At 38.0% G+C, this 21,971-nt stretch overlaps 1 protein-coding gene across 8 annotated transcripts in view; it reads right to left on the reverse strand.

Moving 5' to 3' along the window:
* TMEM267 (transmembrane protein 267) overlaps positions 1–17,846 on the reverse strand; it is a 38,181-nt gene extending 20,335 nt beyond the window's left edge. For 2 of the 8 annotated variants that reach the window (XM_071208033.1, XM_071208038.1), the window contains exons 1-3: positions 13,745–17,846; positions 9,053–9,142; positions 375–418 (exon numbers count right to left, since the gene is read on the reverse strand). In XM_071208033.1, coding sequence (XP_071064134.1) covers positions 375–418; positions 9,053–9,142; positions 13,745–13,977 — 367 coding nt within the window. In that variant the 5' untranslated portion in view covers positions 13,978–17,846. The remainder of the gene's footprint in view (positions 1–374; positions 419–9,052; positions 9,143–13,744) is intronic. The other 6 variants (XM_071208030.1, XM_071208047.1, XM_071208036.1 and 3 more) reach the window with 4 other exon arrangements.
* Positions 17,847–21,971: the final 4,125 nt, after the last annotated feature.

Raw genomic sequence — 21,971 nt, forward strand, 5'->3', positions numbered from 1 at the left:
TATGATTCCATTTATATAAAATGTAAATGTAAGTCAATTTATAAAGAGAAAAAAAAGTAAATGTGCAAGGATAGCCAGAACGGGGAGCTGCAGACAGCAGGGGAAGCATAGAGAGATCAAGAGGTGATGGATCTTTCCTGTTTGTTTTTTGTTTATTATTATTATTGACATAATCAAAATGTCCTAATGATGATTGAAGTGATGAATACACAACTACGTGATTGTGCCATATACCAATGATTGTGCACTTTGGATGAACTGTATGCTTTGTTGGTTTGCATCAATAAAATTGATTTGTTTAAAAATAAAACAAAATAAAACAAAACAAAACAATACACTGGAGGGGAGCCAGTGGGGCTCAAGTAGTTGAGTACCTGCTTCCCACATAGGAGGTCCTGCATCTGGTCCCTGGTGTCTCCTAGAAAAAGACAAAAACAAAAAAGCTAACAAACAAAAAAACCAAATCAGGATTGATGGGGCTCAGTGGATGAATGCCAGCTTCCCACATATGAGGTCCTGGGTTCCATTCCCAGCCCTGGTACCTCAAAAAAGAAAATACACTGGAGGCACGTAATAGCAGATTTGAGGAGGCAGAAGAAAGGACCAGTAAACTTAAAGACATGGCCTCCAAAAGCAAACATACAAAAGAACAGATGAAGTGTTGAGAGAGAAATTTATAGCCCACAATGTTTATATTAAAAAAGATGAGCTAAAATCAATGACCTAACTACACAGCTGGAGGAATTAGAAAAAGAAGAGCAAACTAATCCCAAAGCAAGCAAAAGGAATGGAAAAACAAAGATCTGAGCAGAAATAAATGAAATCAAGAACAAAAAACACACACACACACAACAGAATTAACAAAACCAAATGTTGGTTCTTCAAGAAGATTAACAAAATAGACAAACCCTTAGCCAGACCGACAAAAAATGAGAAAAGATGCAAATAAATAAAGTAAAAAATTAAAACAGGGACATTAACTGACCCCACATAAATAAAAGAAATCATATGAAGATTACTATGAACAACTATACACAAACAAACTAAACAATGTAGGTGAAATAGAAAAATTCCTAGGAATGTATGAACAACCTACACTGGCCCTAGAAGAAATAGAAGAGCTCAGTAAGCCAATCACAAGTAAAGAGACTGAAACAGTCATCAAACAACCTGCAAAATGAAAAGCCCAGGACCAGGCGGTTTCACAGGTGAGTTCCACCAAGCATTCAAAGAAGATTTAGGGAAATGGATATGGCTCAAACAGTTGGGTGCCTGTCTACCATAGAGGAAGTCCAGGGTTCGATGCCCAGGGCCTCCTGGTGAGGGTAGACTGGCCCATGCAGCAAGATGGCCCACACAGAGGGCTTCCCTGCATGGGAATGCTGCCCAATGTGGGAAAGCTGCCCTGCACAGGAGTGCCAGCTGACACAGAAAGCTGGAGCAGCAAGATGATGCAACAAGAGATAGAGAGGAGAGAAAATAAGAAGACATAGCAGAACGGGGAGTTGAGGTGGTGCAAGAGAGTAATCGCCTCTCTCCCACTCTGGAAAGTCCCAGGATTGGTTCTCAAAGCCGCCTAATGAGAATACAAGCAGACACAGGAGAACACACATTGAATGGACAGAGAGAGCAGACAATGGGGGAAATGGGGGAGGAATAAATAAAATAAAATAAATCTTTTAAAAAAACCACAAAAAAATAAGAGAAGATTTAATAACAATCTTACTCAAGCTCTTCCAAAAAAATTAAAGAAGGCACGCTACCAAACTCATTCTAAGAAGCCAATATCACCCTAATACCAAAGCCAGGTAAAGATATTACAACAAAAAAAATTACAGACCCATTTCCCTAATGAATAGGGACACAAAAATCCTCAAAAAAACCCAAAAAAACTTGCTAATCAAATCCAACAACACATTAAAAGAATTATTCATCATGATCAATTGGGTTTTATACCAGGAATGCAGCAGTGGTTCAACACAAGAATATCAATCAGTGTAATAGACTGATTAATAAATCAAAGAAGAAAAATCACATGATCATCTTGACTGATGCAGAAAAGGCATGTGACAAAACATAGCATCCTTTCTTGATAAAAATACTACAAAAGATAGGAATTGAAGAAAACTTTCTCAACATCATAAAGGTCATATGTGAAAAGCCCACAGCTATTATTGTACTCCATGGTCGAAGACTGAAAGCTTTCTCACTGAATTCAGGGACAAGACAAGGATGCCCACTGTCACCACTGTTGTTCAATATAATGCTAGAGGTTCTAGCTAGAGCAACCAGGCAAGAACAAGAAATAAAAGTCATCCAAATCAGAAAGGAAGGAGTAAAGCTTTCACTATTTGCAGATGATATGATCCTATACCTACAAAGTCCCAAAAAACCTATAACAAAGCTACTAGAACTAATAAACAATTCCAGTAGTGTCAGGATACAAGATCCATATGCAAATATCTGTAGTGTTTCTATACACTAGTAATGTGCAAACTGAGGAGGAAGTCAGGAAAAAAATTCCATTTATGATAGTGACTAAAAGAACCAAACATTTAGGATGAAAAGCACTTGTATTTACAAAACTACAGGGCATTGCTAAAAGAAATTTTAAAAAGACTTAAGTAATTGGAAGAACATTCTATGCTCATGGATTGGAAAACTAAATATCCTTAAGATGTCAAATCTACCCAAATTGATACAGAAATTATATAAAAATTTATTATGAATCCAATAAAAATTCCACCAGCATTTTTTAAATCAATGGAAAACACAATTATCAAATTTATTTGGAAGGGTAAGGGCCGCAAATAGCCAGAGACATCTTAAAAAGGAAAAGCAAAGTTTAAGGACTCTCACTTCCAGACTTTAAACATTACCACCAAGCTACAGTGGTAAAAACAGCATGGTACTGGCATAGAGACAGACACATAGATGAATGTTCAATATCGCTAGCTATAAGGGAAATGCAAATCAAAACAACAATGAGCTATCATCTCACATGGTATAGAATGGCCATTATTAAAAAAGTAAACAGTAAGTGCTGGAGAGGATGTGGAGAAATAGGAACACTCCTTCACTGTTGATGTGAACGTAAAATAGTGCAGCCTCTGTGGAAGACAGCTTGGTGGTTCCTCAGGAAGCTAAATATAGAACTGCCATATGATTCGGCAATTCTTCTACAGGAATATATCCAGAAGAACTGAAAACTGTGACATGGACATCTGCACACCGATGTTCATAGAGGCATTGTTAACAATTGCCAAAAGATGGAATAACCCAAGTGTCCACCAATCAATGAATGGATAAACAAAATGTGGTACATACATACAATGGAATACCATGCTGCAGTAAGAATAAATCAAGTTGGGGTGTGATAAGATAACATGGATGTATTTTGAAGCCACTATGCTAAGTAAAATAAGCCAGACACAAAAAAAGGGCAAATTTTGCATGGTCTCACTAATAGGAACTAAATACAAAGAATAAATGTATGGAATTAAAACCTACAGTATAGGTTATCAGGAGGTAAGAGGAAGGCTGTGAAAGAGTACTGATGCTTAATCTATGTAGAAGTTTTAATTAACTTGACTGTAAATGTGTGGAAGTGGATAGAGTTTATGTAACACATTATAGTCAGTAGCAGCTGGATTCTAAACGGGATTGAGGCTGAAAGGGGTAACCTAGGGATATAATGCCAATTGACAGAAAGCTAGAGAATACTCTATGGACTGAATAACACAGTGATCCCCAAGGTGGGTGAGAATTGTGATTAATAGCACAAATGCAAAAATGTCCTTCTATGAACTAGATCAGATATATGTCACTATTGCAGGGTGGTGGGAATGTGAAGAAGCTTGGGAAAATACAATTAATGAAATCTATGGACTATAGTTAATAGCAATACTGCAATATTTCTGCATCAATTCCAGAGATGTACTGTATTAATAATAGGGGGGGTATGAAAAAAATATGCCAAAATGCTTGCTATGGACCCTAGTTAGTGGTAATTTTCTTATATTATCTCATAATATGTAACAAATGTTCCATAGTGGTGTGGTGTGTTGATGAAGGGGTGTGGTATAGGAATTCTATACATGTGCATGATTGTTTTGTAAGTTCACAACTTCTGTAATAAAAATATATTTTAAAAAATCTTATTAAAGCAAAAGATTGATTGACTAATTAGAGTTCTAATCACTGTATACTACGTCAATTTTCAAACTACCTTTTCCAGAATTCCCCTCCTGTATAGTTCTGGACAGTAGAGGCTACTGGCAACATTTTGCAAGAGATCTGGAAGGCAGAAGTGAAGCAGCAGCCTATGTTTTACACTCGGAAGGGCAGTGCCGTGTACCAGCCGCTGTGGTGGCTTGCACATGCTGCTGATCTGCCAGCTCATCTTGTAGGCATGGGGCCACAGCTGGGCCTGCAGTTCCTTCAGCAACCACTAGATCTTCCTTCAGCTTCTCTGAATCCTGGGTTTACATGTGCAGCTCTAAAGTCAGGAGTGCCAGGCTCTCCTGCAGGTCACCCACAGCATCAAAACTGGAGTTGGTGAGAGGCCGATGCTTATTCTCAAGGGTTTTCGTTGTCCTTGTCCTCATTCACATCCAGCTTCCCTTCCAAGACCCATTCTAGAGGATCTACAGCAACTTAGGGCTCAATAATACACCTGAGGGGTGCTCTTCCAGCCCCCTCAATTACGTAAGGTCTAACCCCATAATAAATCCCTTTATCACGCAAAGTAGTTCTGCTTTCGTTGATATAACTATGCCAGACTGTTTTGTTGAATACGAAAACAACATTGATGGTATTATTCTAAACAAATTAATCCATAAATTTAATGCAATCATGATCAGAACAATAAAGGGATTTTCTTTTTGGAAAAATGACTTTAAATTTCATTTGAGAGAGTGCATGCGCACTCCCAAGCAGTTGAGCGCCCACCTCCCACATGGGAGGTTCCAGGTTTGGTCCCCAGTGCCTCCTGAAAAAAACAAGCAAACGACAAGCAGAAGTAAACCAAAACAAACCAAAACAACTCGGGAAGTCCATGTGGCTCAGTGGTTGAATACTGGCTTCCCACATACGAAATCCCGGGTTCAATCTCTGGCACCCGGTACCTCAAAAAAAAATAAATAAATCATTTGAAAGAGTAAATGCTGATAAACTTTTAAAAAAGCTGCATAATGTAAGTACTAAAAAGTGACTACAAAGTCCAGAAAGAGACTGCGTATGTGTATGGGGTTAGAGGTGTAATAATGTGTGGGTAATTCCAAATAGTTAGAAGTACGACTTATTATTTAGCCCAGATCCTGCTATCATTTAGGGTTCTTAACTGCATGGAACAGAAAACTCGCTAGCAATTATATGCAAAAAAAACCAAATTTATCCAAAGGGTATTGAGAAATCACAGAGTTGCCAGCTTGCGAGAACCAGACTTCAAAAATACACAAGAACCGCAACACAAACCAGACACGGGTCCCGCTTGTACTGCTCAAACACTCGTCACCAAGAGATTACCACTAGCAGTGCTGCCATTGCTGCCTTGTCTTCTGCTGCCATAAAAAGATTCTGGAGGCGTCTGCTTCTTTGCATCACTAGCTCTCAAAACAAAATTCAGAGTGGGGGAGGATAAGTGTTTTATTGGCTTGAGTCTTGGTCACATGTCCATACCCTAACTTCAAGGGAGGCTGGAAATGATAGTATTTGGCTTTTTCAGCATAAATAGAAAAAAAAAAGGCTCTATCTTTCCTCAAGACCTGTTAGAAAAGGAATTCCTCTAATATAGTGCCCTGAATTGGAAATGACCAGTCCACACTGATAATCAGCCAATTAGAAAAGGTTTGTTGCTAAAGTAGTAAGGGAGAGAGTCAATAATCAGATGAAACCAGAAGTCAGATCATCTGCTTTTGGCCTGTGCATAAGTTTTATGCAAACAACTTTAGATTTTAAAAGTCATATATACATGGATTAGGGATTTGCAATCTTTTTTTTTTTTTTCCTCTCCCCTTCCCCTCCCCAGTTGTCTGCTCTCTGTGTCCATTTGCTGCGCGTCCCTCTGTGACCACTTCTATCCTTATCAGTGGCACCGGGAATCTGTATTTTTTTGGTTGCATCACATTGTTGTGTCAGTGTGGCACCATTCCTGGGCAGGCTGCACCTTCTTTCGTGCTGGGCAGCTCTCCTTACGGGGCGCACCCCCTGCGTGTGGGGCTCCCCTACGTGGGGATACCCTGTGTGGTACAGCACTCTCTGTGCGCATCAGAACCGTTCTTGGGCCAGCTCCACGTGGGTCAAGGAGGCCCAGGGTTTGAACTGCGGACCTCCCATGTGGTAGGTGGACGCCCTATCCACTGGGCCAAGTCCACTACCTGGGATTTGTAATCTTAGACCATTTCACTAGATAACTTAAGAAAGGAGAATCAGTTTGCCTGATTATCTACTAAGGAAATTTCCACAGTTAAAGAGCATATGTAATCAACCTGGTTATCAAGTTTGGAATATTTATATGAATTTGGTAATGTAACTTCTACACAGTCCAACTAAGAAAGGTAGGACCCCAACTCTATTAAGGACTGTTAAAATTAATGGAAAAAAAATACTGTAAGTATCCCAATAATAAAGTGGGCATTGTACACAAAAAGGCAGTTAAGAAAAGGAAGAAATACAAATGGTCAAAAAATTATTGAAGATATTCAACTTCGTAATCAAATAAATTCAAACAATGAGATTTCAGCGTAAGAATGACAAAAGATTGCTAATTCTCTCTTAGCAGCAGTGGAGAAATGATCACTCTCATACATTGTTAGCAGGAAAATAAATTGATATAAACTTTCTAGTGGACAATTTGGTGGTATGTAACAAAATGCATAAAAAATACACAAACACTATTGACACAGAACTTCCAATTTTAGAGATCTATCCTGAGTAAATAATTAAGAAAAACACAAAAAGCTATACTATGTTTAGCATAGCCTTGTTTAAACTAAAAAAACATCAGAAGTAATATTTTTGTCCTATATATGGAACTAGTGAAATAAAGTCCACACAATATTATGTAACCATAAAAATACTTATTCCCATATTCACTGACATGGAAAGATGGTAAATAGATATTAATTTTTAAAAAGTCTATAAAATAATCAATAAAATATTACATTTTTTGTATTATTTGCAAAATAAACATATACCAAAAAATCTGGAAGGCTATTTATTCATTTGCTTTGTCTCTCAGTGGTGGGCATATGTATGAACTTTACTTTCTTTCCCTTGATTTTAAAAAAATTTCAATGTCTTACTATTATAACCATAATACTAATAAATCTATTTTGAAAAGCTAAAGGCAGAAGTTTCCCACTATGGGGCAAAAAAGAACTTGTTTGTCAATAATATTCAAGTGACAATATAAAGGAATAAACAACCCAGACCATGATGCAACTGCGAGACTCTTATAAGTATAATAATTTAAAAAAAACATGTAGAAACCTATATATATAACATTATATAATATTATTATTAAAATATATAACAGTAATAACAACTGTATACAATTCTCGTAAGTTAAATTTGCAATGTAATACGAAAATAATTTGTTTATATTTATGTATTAGTTGATACATGAAACATCTGTGCAAAAGATTTCTATATCTCCAGATGAAATGAACACATTTAGGTTTCTTTAACTCCTTCATGTTATCATAAAGAACACTTACCTTGCAGAAAACAACTATTTTGTTAATGACAATGGAGTCTACAACAATCTTCAAATTCTTGATCATTTAGAATTAATAAAAATCATTCACCAAAGCACTAAGATCAGGTTCTTTTCTACAGATTCTGCCAGGATGAAGAAGTAATGATTTCATAGTACTTCCAACCAAGAGATATGAACAAAATGCAAAAATGCAAGATAACTTCATTGTAAGTTATAAATTTTTTCTACAAACTTCCAGATTTATAATCCCACAAATTATGAATCATATATTTCTACTTCAGAAAATAAACATTTGACACCTGAGTAAATAAAGAAGTCAACAGGTTTGGCACACATAATTTTAAAGTTTATTTTTGGGTGATCTAGGTATCTTTTAATAATAAATAAAAATATATTAAAACAAAATGAAACAAAGCAAAACAAAACAAAATATCATTACTGTATTAGTTAGCCAAAGGGGTGCTGATGCAAAATACCAGAAATTGGTTGGTTTTTATAAAGGGTATTTTTCTGGGGTTGGAGCTTACAGATGCCAGGCCATAAGCAAAAGTTACTTCCCTCACTAAAGTCTATTTTCATGTGTTGGAGCAAGATGGCTGCCAACGACTGCGAGGGTTCAGGCTTCCTGGGTTCCTCTCTTACAGGGTCTTGCTTCTTCCCAGGCTCAGGGTTCCTCTCTTCCTTTGGCTAGCTTCTGTTTCCTCTGTGAGCTTATTTCCCAGTGCTCCAGATTAAGGCCTCAGCATCAAACTGCAACATCAAAACTCCAAAATCAAAAACCCTCAAATCTGTCCTTTGCCATACCTTTTATCTGTGAGTCCCCACCCCTTAGTGGGTGGGGGCCCTACTAACATGGCCCAATCAAAGCCCTAATCATGACTTAATCACACCAAGGTACAAACCAGATTACAAACATAATCTACTATGTTTGGAATTCATAGCCATATCAAACTGCTACATTTACCTACAACATTTTCTTAAAAATTAAAGTAGATTCAAATTTTTAAAAAGTTTATAAAATATCCCTTTGAACAAAAGATAAAAGTCATTATCTGGATTGTGGGAAGATGATGATGGACTAATAGGCAGAGCTGAATGCTCTTAGAAAAACAAAGGAGAGAGAGCCAAAAGCTGTTTGAGGGACCAGGACAGTGCTATACAACTCCTAGGAGGATAAGGGACAGAGAGACTAAGAAGCTGAAAGACAAACCTGAGTTCCAAGCCCCCACAGTTGCCTGGAAGGGCTCCCCTCCCCCACCTCCAAGATATTAAGCTGGAGTAAAACCTTAGGCTCACTGCAGCCAACTGAGAGAGGAACAGACATCTTCCTACCTGTCAGCTGCTTCAAGCGAAAAGGGAGGGGAGGTCTGGGTGCTTTTCTTCAGTGAATTCAGCCAGCAGATTCCACTTTGAGTCTCTGATCTGAAGGTTGAACACAGGAACACAGGAAAGCCAAGACTGAAACAGGTGTGCTGACTAGCACCATCTTCTGGCCGGTCTGGAAATTGCATGGACAAAAACCTGCTCTCTGCATCCAACCCCTGGTAGAAAATCCGCACCCCACTAGTGAGTCCCTGGCCCAATTCTGAAAACTTAAGCTGGGCAATTTTAAAGACTGAGAATAAGTTGAACCAAGTATCAAAGAAGAGCCGTGGGAAAAAAAACCCAAAACAATAGGCAAGAGAGTAATTAGTCATCAGAGTAAATTCACCAACATATTCAGGTAACTAGACATAAGCAAAAAATTACAAGCCATACTAGGAAACAGGAAGAGATGGTCCAGCCAAAAGAACTAACCAAATATGCTGAAGAGATACAGTATTTAATACAATTAATCAGTGATAATCCCATAACTCTCCTAAATCACTTTGGAGACCTTAAAGAATATATGACTAAAGAAATAAAGACGACACTGGGAGAACATAAAGAACAATGTGAAGGCTGTAAAGAAAACAGACAGACTTTACGGGAATGAAAGACACGATGGATGAGATTAAAAATACATTAGAGGCACTTAAGAGCAGATTTGAATTGCTTGAAGACAGAATTAGTGATTTCAAAGACAGAACATCTGAACTAGAAAAGCAGGAGAACAGATAGAGAAGAGAATGGAAAAAAAATGGAACGGAGTCTTAGGGAACTGAGTGACAATGTGAGATGCACAAACATTTGTATTATTGGTGTCCCAGAAAAAGAGAATGGAAAAAGGGCAGAAAGAATATAGGAGGAAATAACGAGAGAAAACTTCCTAACCCTTATGAAAGGCATAAGTATCAATATCCAAGAAGGACAACACATCCCAAGGAGAATAAATCCGAACAGAACTACCCCGAGACACCTACTATTCAGAATGACAAATATTAGAGATAAAGAGAGGACTCTGAAAGCAGCAAAAGAAAAGCAAAGCATCACATACAAGGGAAACTTGATAAGATTAAGTGCCAACCTCTTATTAGAAACCATGGAGGAGAGAAGAAAGTGGCATGATGTATTTAAGGTTGAAAGAGAAAAACTGCCAGCCAAGAATTCTGCATCCATCAAAGCTGTCCTTCAGAAATGAGGGGGTGGCTTCAAAGTCTTCACAGAGGAACAAAAACTGATAGAATGTTACCAAAAGATCAGATTTATAAGAGATACTTGTAAAAGGGGTGCTGCAGGCTCAAAAAAAAAAAAAAAAAAACAAACAAACAAAAAAACAAGGGTGAGAGATTTGGAGAAGAGTTAAGAAACGAAGATTATTAGTAAGGGTAAACTAAAGGATAAGCAGACAGACAACAGAATGATATGACAACAGAGAGCTGAAGGACAAAATGGATGAAGTAAGTAATATGTTCACAGTAATAGCATGGAATGTTAATGGATTCTACTCCCCAATCAAAAGACACAGACTGATAGAATGGATAAAAAAATATGAACCATTTATATGTTGTCTATAAGAGACCTACTTCAGTCTTAAGGATACCATCAGGTTAAAAGTGAAAGGCTGGAAAAGATACTATTTCTAAGCAAATAATAAACATAAAAGAGCTGGAGTAGACCAGATAAATATAAAATAACAGCACTATGGTATATGAACAATAATTACTCAGAGCAACTGGCAAACTGTTCTTGTGATCAGTATTCCGTAATTTTTTCTCATACAAAATGAACACTTGCTTTTAATTGAGGAAGACTGGAGAAGAGGTATATTTTTTTATACTTTATTTTTCTTTAACTCTTTCTTATTCATATTCTTTAATTAAAATAATTTATGTTAATCAGTAATGATTTTGCATGACTACTGTTGAGCAAGATTTTGAAGATTTCTGCTTCATAAAATTATGAGTTGGCAAATTGTTATCTGCTATAATTCATTCTAATAAGATGTGAAGAATTCCCAATAGGAATTTGATTATTTAGAAAGAACTATGGCCTAAATGGAAATTAAATAACTAAACCAATAATTTACTTCATTCTTAGAGATTATTATGCCAATAGTTAGAGCTGTAATATAAAAATTAGACTTATAATTAATTTCTACTATATTTGAATTATTTATATTTATATAAGTTTTTTGCTATGCTATTTTTCATAATTGATTATATTAAATCTAACCTGACCTTGCACTCTTTCAAAATTTGTAATTTCCTTCAATCCATTTTTCTATTTATTTTATAATTTTACAATAAAGGACTGTTTAACAGCTAAAAATAAAAGTCTTTATATCTAATTAGCTTGTTAACTGGAACTCAGAAAGCTTGAATTAACGGCCAAACTGAACGGGCTTAGCAGCAACAACATTTCCCGCCTTCAGTAAGCTATGGCCTGAAGTTAGCCCTAAAGAGAAAGACCGCCATTGAGGTAGGAAACATAGACTGCAGATAAGACTACAAAGAGGTCTAACAGAAAGCTCTGCTCTGCTGCCACTCAAAGTATTTACCCATGCAGTTAATTACAAATTTTCAATTTTCATCTTAGAAGGTAGACAAAAATAAAAGTTCATTATCCACTTTAACTGCATACTACAAGATGCTTCTATAAAGTCATTGCATTATATCTTCTTTCACTCGTGAAACAGTTTTTATAATCACTAAGTATATTTAAATGTTACTAATCTTATATTTACATGATTGAGTCAGATTGTGAAAAGATCTGGCAATTAATAAATTGTCATGAACAAAGTGAAAAATCAAAAGACCTCTTCAAGTATTTACATGATCATCCAAATTTAAAGTGATCTGAAAAAGAAAAACTTGTTTGCAAAATAACTTATCATGGTTTATGAATAGGAATACATAAACAAATGAGGCAATCCAAAATGTATTTTATATATGGAGAGTATAAGACAGCTTGCTTGATGAGAGGAATAAAATCGCACATGAGTGAGCTTAAGCCTGTCCAGCCTTCAGATGCCAGCAGACCCCACTGACAGGTGGACTGCAACTTTATGAGACCTAGAGCCAGAATCATACAGTCAAGTCTTTTCTGAAACAACGAGATCATAACTGTTTGCTGTTTTAGGCCTCTAAGTCTTGGGATAATTTGTTAAACAGCAATAGATAACTAAAACAGCACTATTTTTAAGAAAAGTGTAATTATGGTCTGCAAACCACACATTTCTGGCATCTATTTTACTTCAACTAGTGGTGCAGATATTTCATATCTATAGCTTAGATTTTAAGTATTATAAAGAGAAGTTTAATACACATTTCCTCTATTACTCATTGTTCCTGACTGGGACACCTATGTTTTTATTACCTTTTTCTTCCTTTTCCACTTCCTGCTTCTAGCTCTACAAATAGAACGGGCTCATGAGCCTCTGAAAAGTAAAATAGATTTATGTTTATTTTACGGATTCAATTCATTGGGAAGGTTCTTTAAGAGCAGTAATTACAATTTTCTTTTAAACCTGTCAAGCATAAATCTAATGCACTCAGGGTGTTTAATAAATATTTCATTATACTAATACAAGGAGTAAGCAGATAAGTAGTCTTCCGTCTGTGAACTACATATTTTGGGGATGATTTCTCAGCCTTAAGGGCCAGTCACCAAGGAGGTAACTTTTTGTTTCTGATTTGAAGGAGCCACTTCCTACAGTGGCCAAACTCTTCCACTTTCCCATTCCCATTACAGTAAAATACCATTAATTATGGGATCTTCAAAGTATATACAGTTGTTAAGTTTCCCTTTTCTTAACACCATAAACACATAATTAGCTGGCTAATTTAATTTTACAGTATTAGGTATTGTTTACTCACAATCTCTTAAGCAGTATTTCTGCCATTACAAATAAGAGTTAACTTCTTAATATAAATGGCATCTTCTGCTTCAACTGCCCCTCCCCATCTCACAAATATTTACAAAACCTGAGATGAAATCACATCTGAAATTCAAATACCGTCTTATTATGCTTTATAAATAGTACTCTTCATCGAGGAGTGGAGTTGCTGCAAAACTTAGTATATTTTGTTTAATGCTATAATAGCAAAAGCAGATGCCAAATGTGATGCAGCTAATCTGCAAAGAAAGGATATACAAATCTTGCTCACTGTCACCGAAACTACAAGGTCTCTGCACATAAAATATTTAGTTCCTATGAACAAAACGCACAATTCTGATTTCAACATGTTTCAAGTCTCAGCAAATACCCAAAGTCATTCCTTCTTTAAGATAGTGCGATGCAATACTTCTAAAAATGACATTAAGAAGATAGGACAAGCCCTGGCGTCTGCAAGGAAGGGGCCGTGTCACATAAGTCTTGTAACACTCAAACCTCTTGAGGAGGGCTCTTACACCTTCTAGAATGGCACTAAACCCCTTCAGCAAGCACCCAGGCACCCTCCTCCACCTCCATGCCTCCCTGCCAAGGGCCAGAAAAAAGCAAAGGGTGCGGAGCTTAGACAAGGACTGGGTACCTATGGAATCTAGGAGGCGCCACCAAGCCGAAGGGCAGCGCCAGGGCCTCGCGCAGATCCCGGGGCCGCCGGACAGTGACAATACACGGATAATGCACACTCCACTAACTTCGGACTCCCGCGCACCTACCCTCCTTGCACGCCCCCACTACCCGGAACCCGGACCTTCCCAGACTTCAGGTTCGCTTGGTCCCCGCCTCCGGCCTCCCACCTCATAACGCAACTGCTTCGCGTCCTTTCCGGTCTCCAGCGGTCCGCATCCCTCGCACTGTTCAACCGCACCTCCCCGCGGCTCGGCACCCTGAACCCTGCAGCTCCGACAGCAGCCCCGCCCTTCTCCCCCTCCCCTTTGGCGGGCACCATAGAGACGGCCGACGTGGGCCAGAACGGCTCCAGCCCAACACGTAGGCAGAGAGGACGCCGGGATATTGACCTTACTCCGCGCCAAAAGCAGCTGATACTTGAATGGTCTTTGGTGCAGAGAATGAATACCTTGAGTTTTTTCCCGGCCCTGTCCCTAATAGGAGACCTTGGGATGTCGAGTGGGAAGTGAACAGTATCTTGTTGGTTTCCTTCAGTCAAACCTGATGATTCGATTCTCGGCTTAATCTGCGCGGTGCCACAGACGTAGCCGCCGATATCCCCAAGATGCACCCAAGAGGCGGCCGGGAACCTGGGGACGGAGAAGTGGCTCGTCGAATGCGTGACTCACAGGCCTTACTCCTAGACACTTGAGCTGGGAGCCACGGGCCGTCTTGAATCCTGAAGGTCAGAGATATTTCCGACTTCCCCCAGTGGATCCTGAGGCGTGGGCGTCGGAGGTAGTTTTCACACGCCACAGAGCCCACGCGACCAGGCAGAGCTAACGCTTTTCTGTAGCGCTCCACGGCCCTGTAGGGATTGCTTGATAATTATTCATTGCCACTATGCGGACGGATTTTGAGTGCTACTCTTCCTTGTGGACAGCAGCGATATGGCTTGAACATTCAGTCATGACTGCTAAATGCTAAATGCTGAATTCAGGTTAGGTTGACCCTAACGAGGAGGACTCACAAGATGTAGCTTCTTTACTGGGATTCTCCCTCCCTCGGAGTGGTGGGTGCAGGCATGTAATTTGACTTGTGGCTCTAAAGCACTGGCCCCAAGGAAGAGGCCCAAAGAGGAGCATTCTTTCTCCTTCCTAACTACCGTTTCTCAAAAACAAGTCTCAGATGGAAAGCAAGGGCAGCAGTGGGATTATATTAATTTTATAGTTGAAAGAGACCAAATAAAATTGGAATCTTAGCTCTCAAGCCAACTCCCAGGTCACTCACAGAACCTCAAGTGTGACTCAGCTTCTCAGTCATATTAATTTCCATGACCTGTCCACTCCTGGTGCTTGGCCAATGGAATGGACTCAATTGAGGAGGGGGAAAGGGAAATTATACACCTTTAAAACTACACAGCTTAAAAGCTAAGTAAAAATATCTTGTACTGTCACCAAATTCATTAATCATGATAGTGATTTTAGTCATGTAAGAATATATAAAAAAGAGGACACATTTTCTTTGCCTGAATTTAGTAACAATTTTTTGTTGCCCTTATGGCAGTGTGGTGTATGTCTTTTAGCCTATGCCTTCTACAGCTATTGAGGAACAACCTACATAGTCCCTCTCCAAAATAGAAGAGCAAAATTATTACTTGCTCTACAGTTCTCTGCAGTTGGTCTATTGCCTAAAAGCACTGATTGATTTTTACAACACAGAGTGAGTGCTCTCAGTATGCCAGACACCATGCATGGTAAAAATGCCTTGTTGAAAGATTAAGGTGCTCAAGCTATAATAGGAGATATATACCATAAAGAAACAAACTGCGTTCTAAGTGCTATTGATATGGGCTATGGGTGGGAGGCTGTTCATCTGTTCATAGATAACCTGAGCTACTGTCCTGAGCTGTGTGTGTGTGTGGGGGGGCGGGGGGAACAGTAAGAGCTGCAGCCATGCCCTTGGTAACCATGGCAACGACTCCAGTCCTGGAAAAACAATTTAGCAATGCAAACTCTATAAATTTTAAACATTGAGGGAAAATGCAAATCAAATGTACTAAAAGCTTACATGCTTTAGCGTGAAGTGCATGCTAAAAACTGACCTAGAATGTAAAAGATATATGTTAATTCAAGCTTATTGAGCACTGAAACAAAGAACCATTTGGTCCTTCCTCTGTATAAAAAGAACTCAAAAATCTTGTTTGAGGCTCAGGTTTTGAAGAGAAAGCTCCCAGATCCAGCCAGCCATAAATAAATTCCTTTTCCTTCCCAAAATTATTGCTGAATCCTGGCCTTTTCATATGCAAATAATTGAACCTCTCTCGACTTCTATAACATTTTTGGGGACTTTCCTGGGATTTGCAAATGAGGCCAGAGAAGGTAGCATTTCGCTACCACTTCTGGATCCCTGAGGAAGCTGGACAACTCAGGTGAACCCCAACTCTGGGCATCCCTGTGTTACATTTAATCCAGAAAAGATGTGGGCTCCACCGAAATCCTCCTGATGAAAATCGAGGGCAACAGAAGGCCTGGGAAAAATTCTGGGAACAAAACAGACTCCAAACATGTAAGAAGGTAAGACTCCCCGGAGAGCACAGTGTCAGGAAAAACCCTAGCTAATTCCTAGGAAAGGGAGCCCGATCACCTCCCAGGAGACCCCATTACTTCCAGAAATTCGGGGGAAGCCATCTCTTCCAGGTCTGAAAGAAAGAGAAAAAAGGAAAAAATCCTGGTGTTTGGGTTTGTCTAACTGCATGTTAGCATCTGGTTCTGGTCTTGTCTCCACTGAGGTAGTGAAGGTTTGATTATAATAAGAAAGGATGTTTATAGGTTTGAGTCCTAACATCCTGGAAATTGGCCTGGATTTTGAGAAACTTGGTTACAGGAAAATGAATCGGCTTTTCTAGTGAAGCTTGGTCTGGGTGTAAAGTTAAACAGTGAGAAGGTCTAGCTGGACTCTTTTGTAATGGTGCTGAATTGCAGATGAATTTGCTTTATTGACAGCAAGCGCAAGCAGGAGATTCTTTTCAGATGTTAAGTGTTCTTTCTAAAGTTTGTATGGCTGCGGGGGCAGCTGTGCCGAAGAAAATATATAAAAATTGTGAATCAGATTGATAAGTTGTATGCTTCTGTATCTGCTAAATGTTGGTGTTAAGATTGTGTAATTATGTAAAGTGGTAAACTTTGGTTAAGCAGGAACCCTCCCTTGCCATTGGCAAAGGAGTGAATTGATTGTAGTTTATAAAGCAAAACCGTGGAGTATGAATGTGCACATGCCCCAGTCAGGGTAACTGATGGAATCAGTAACTTAAATTATAGCCCTGCCAGGGCGGGGGGTGGGGGGGGGGGTCCCTGGGAAAGATGCTGAATTTGAAAAGTTCTTTCAAGCCAGTTTAGCAGCCTGGAACTTGCTACCATCACCTTTTCTCTCCTCCTCCCTTTAGGAGGATGCGTAACAAAAGCAGAGAGCTGGGAAGGGGAAAGGTTTGCCCCCTTCCAGTGAGTCTATGCCTTCTATTCATAAGTCACATTCCTGTTTAATTGTTATGCACCCGAGTGCCTGGAAGGGGAGAAGTAAAGGGGGGCACCAAGCAATAATAGAATAAATGCAATAAAATTCCCTCCCTATAATGTCAAAGGCTAAAATAAATTGACTTCTGCCCAGGTTCTTCTTTTTTTGAATCTCTCTCTTTGTAAGACTATGTAGAAATGCTTTGAAATGTTTTAAGCTGTAAACTTGTCTAAAGGAAGGAGGTTATTGCTTGAAAACAATAAACCTCAACTTCTCAATTTAAACTCAATTGTGCCTATAAAAGGTTTAAATAGTAATTGAAATGAGATCTCGTGTGCTATCAATTGGGGTCAGGGAGTTCCTTAAAATGCTAAAGATATGGAATTCTTCTGTTTTAATTTGTTTTTAACTTTGTTTTCAACTTTAAAATCTGTGTTTGGCTTTTGTCAGTTTGCTTGTGCCTAAAAATTCATGGTAAAAGTAACTTAAAATGAAACTTTAAATGCCAATGCTCTCTTGCTGGTGAATTAAATGCATAACCCACAGATGAAATTTGTTCGGCTACTAAGTAATAAACAGGAAAACTTCACAGAGTTGTTACTAATAAGGTTCTTGTAACTTAATTAATAAAGGTATCCAATTCATCTTAAAGTAAAACATACTAAAAATTGTAACTAAGAATTAAAATCACTGTATAAGTAACTGTGTGTGTGTGTATATATATATATATATATATATATATATATTTATTTATTTATAACAAAAGCTATTACAACAGTAAATGTGGCCTGGATTTCAGCTATTGTAATAGTGATATTGAATTAATTTGCCTTTCTTTATGACTACTTAAGGTTTAGCTAATGTTTACTGTGATGGTGGTAGTTATTACTTAAACTTATCCTATAGTTATTTTATAACTAATTTCACCCCTGGTCTTCAACTATTGTGATGGTAAATTATGAACTACATTTGCATTTGTCTTAGCTTACAGTTCCACCCCTTAGCAATTCAACTTAATAATTAACTTTAAAAGCTTATAAATTAGAAGGAAGGGGGTTTATGCATATCACTTTTATGCCATTCTAAATATTTTTTGGTCTTCTCATTTCCTCTTTACCCTTTTAAAGGAAAAACTGTCTTTTTCCTTGACCTTTAAAATAATATAAATGAATTCTAATTGGCCATTTCCACCAGATATCAAAAATAACTATTGCCTCATTTTCCAGGAGTAAGCAATACTCTTCCTAGGGTACCGGGCCTTACTAAACAACCCCCCCATTGTTCAGGCTGTCACAAAGAAAAAAAATGAGTGAAAGCAAACTGGTTTCTTTCCAGTCTAAAGGAAAGTTCAAATGCTTGCCAGGTTCCATCCAAACAACAATGTAACTAGTAAGGGAACTATATTTTGAGTTAACCAGCAAAGAGAAAGTTTTAAATAACTAACTGTATCAAACTGTATCAAACTATTCATGTCTACCTATTGGCTCAAATTGTTAAAGTTAAATATGCAGTTATATAAGTAATAATATATATTTCTAAAACCCAGATTAAACTAAACGGTACAAAAGGTCATGTAAAATCTAAATATACAGAACTGTTAAAAAGCTATGAAATCCTCATTAAATTATAGTTAAAACAAGTTAAATAATTGCTTTATATTTCAGAGCCTAAAAGTATGCTTTTGAAATTATTCAGTTTCAAAATTATCATTAACAAAGGTTTTAGGCCCCTGTAAAGAAGGAAAACAACATTCTTTATTTAATCAATAACAATTTCAACTTGTTTAAGTATTATCTCGTAGGTTTATAAAATACCAGGTTAATAAGTTAACATTGTATCTCTTAGGTTTATAAATATCTGGTTGATAAGTTAACATTGCACATGTTGAATCTTTAAAATAATGGGAACTGTAAGCTTGTGTTTAATGAAATTAAGTGTAAAACTGCTCTCTTAAATGCACGAGGTAAATTCCATTGGTTGCTAATTGTTATCTGGAGTAAATTTGCCAGTCTATAACTGGTCAATTATAAAAAGTTTGTAAAAACATCTTCCAAACTGAAACATTTAAATCGCTCTAGTTCTAAAAGCCATTGTTAACTAAAACCTTGCTGAGACCAGCTCAGTAATAGGTCTGCACGAAGGGAAGGCAACGCAGAACTGAAGAAATAAAAGGACAGAAAGAAAGACACAAGAGAAGAAACAAAGATGGGACCAGGGAACTTCACAGCTTTTGAAACTGAGAACCTCAATCCTAGTTTCCACATCATATTTATTTGAAAGCTAATGAGCTGCTGTTTGCTACAGGAGGCAACTTGCAACGTTTTCTACAATAGCAGGAAGCAACTTGCAACATCTACAATAAGGTAATTTACAATAACAGGAAGCAACTTGCAATATCTTCTACAATAATAGGAAGCAACTTGCAACATCTTTTACAGTAACAGGAAGCAACAAATAGGTAAGCCAGTTTCCCACAACAAAATCTGGATTGGTATTGATGGCAAAAAGTAACTTCGTGGTAATAAAATCTGTCTGAAAGTCCCGGCAAGGTGCATATTTAAGTAAATGGTAATGGAAAGTTACCTTCATTCCATTAAGAATCTTCTGTTTTCATTTTAACAATGAAATAGTTTTTCCCCCCTCTATTACTAAAATTAAATACCTACTAATATCTTCATGGTAAAATTGTATAAGTAAGCAAAGTCATTTGATATGTAACATTGCATTGGAAATATTTAAATGGTATAAAAAAATCAAGAGATAAACTTCAACATTGTCAAACTCTCTTGTGCATTCAAACCAGGCCTTGAATACATTACAGGTTGCCTCTCCATAGGAGTTATTGGCTAGGCTGGTCACTGACCCGCCAAACAACAGAAGTATTTACACATCAGGCCTCTGGTTGTGCTCCTGAAGTCTACGGAAACTATGTTGCAGTTTCAAACTCCTGCAGCAGCCAATGATGGCTTGGTACAGTCAAATGTACAATGAATATCGTCTCCAGACTGACACTGTTCCATAGTGCCAGAGAGCACTGTGCACTAGGCCAGTAAAATACTGGAAACTACCTTTCTCTAGGATCAAAGATGCTATGGCTTGCTCACTGCGCAAAGAACATACCAAGTGCAGCCATAATCACCAGAATACTGTAAGTAAAACTTAAATACAATTTGGCATTATGGCCTGCTCCCATGGAGAGCGAACACGTAAAGTATTACAAACCTAAAACTTAAAACTATTAATTGCAACTCAGAATCCTTATATATTAAGTAGTACATTAATATTAAGTGCTGTACCTTTGTCCTGTTCTAAATATGCCTAATAATATTATCTTTTCTATTCTAAATCATGTACAAAAGTACACTAATCATGTTAAATTCCTGGTAAACTTCATTTTCTAAATAGTTAATAAACATGTCTATAAAATAAGGTAGCCGTCTTAGCTAAAAACAGTGGGGCCACCAGTGGCTTGCAAGTAGCTGGTTGATTAATGCCAGGCTTAGCCACCCTACTACTCTACTGTACTCTACTGTGTAATAAAACAAGGCTTGCTAGTGACAGGTCACCTTTTGAACAGTCAAAATTACCAGGACTTGTACAATTAAAACCAAAATTTAAAAAAACTTTATTCTGTAGTTCTGATCACTCCCACAGCTAAAAACTAAGAGAATTTCCAACTTGGTGCACTAATCCTGAATGAAACCAACTGCCCAAAAGGTGCCAATTGACCATAAGCACCTGATGAAGCACATGAGTGCCAATCATTAAACAGCCTGAAATGCGTCTTCAAAACAAAGCTATGTATCTAATAGTGTTATCTATTACAATTTCTCTCTGAAAATAAATAACTTAAAAATATATAGGGAAGTAGGTTTGGCTCAACTGATAGAGTGTCGGCCTACCACATGGGAGGTCCAGGGTTCAAACCCAGGGCCTCCTGACCGGTGTGGTGAGCTGGCCCACTCGCAGTGCTGATGTGTACAAGGAGTTCCCTGCCAGGCAGGGATGTCCCCTGTGTAGGGGAGCCCCCCATGCAAGGAGTACACCCTGCAAGGAGAGCTGCCCTGTGTGAAAAAAGCACAGCCTGCCCAGGAGTGGTCCTGCACACACAGAGAGCTGACTCAGCAAGATGACGCATCAAAAAGACACAGATTCCCAGTGCCACTGACAAGAATACAAGTGGACACAGAAGAACACACAGTGAATGGACACAGAGAGCAGACAATTGGGGGGAGGGAGAGAAATACAAAATAAATCTTAAAAAAATATATACTATTCCCCACCAACTTTAAAAAAGGGTCCCATCTTTATAGGCACCTAACCTCGTCTACCTCTGTAATCCAATGTCCTCTTTTAAAAACAGGTATTCCAAAATTCTAATTAAATTTGTTTCTTTCAGAATGAACATTAGCCATATGAAAACTTCATTCAACTTCATACAGAATGCCAGATCTATCTTCTTCCAGTCAAAATAAATAGCAAAGTTCTTACACCTTTTTAGATAAGAACTACAACCCATGGCCAGCAGGAAGTAGTTACAGAAAAGAGATCATCTCCCTTCAGCACCCCTTTAAGATTAAAGGTGTAAAGGTAAAATAAAATTAATAGATGGATCTAGAGCCTGGCAAGAAATTCACGTAAGCACCAATAACCCCCAGGATGACTGCTAGTGGGGACCCACTCCCAGGATTCTACTGTCCAGGACAAGAATCTCTTCTGAAAACAGGATAAGCCCCAGATGCTACCCAGGAACTTTGTCTTTAGGTCCTCACTGAGAAATTGATAAGTGGAGTAAGCAAAACAACAGCCACCCACCTCATA

Source organism: Dasypus novemcinctus, chromosome 2 (genome assembly GCF_030445035.2).
Source record: "Dasypus novemcinctus isolate mDasNov1 chromosome 2, mDasNov1.1.hap2, whole genome shotgun sequence".
Lineage (NCBI taxonomy): Eukaryota > Metazoa > Chordata > Mammalia > Cingulata > Dasypodidae > Dasypus > Dasypus novemcinctus.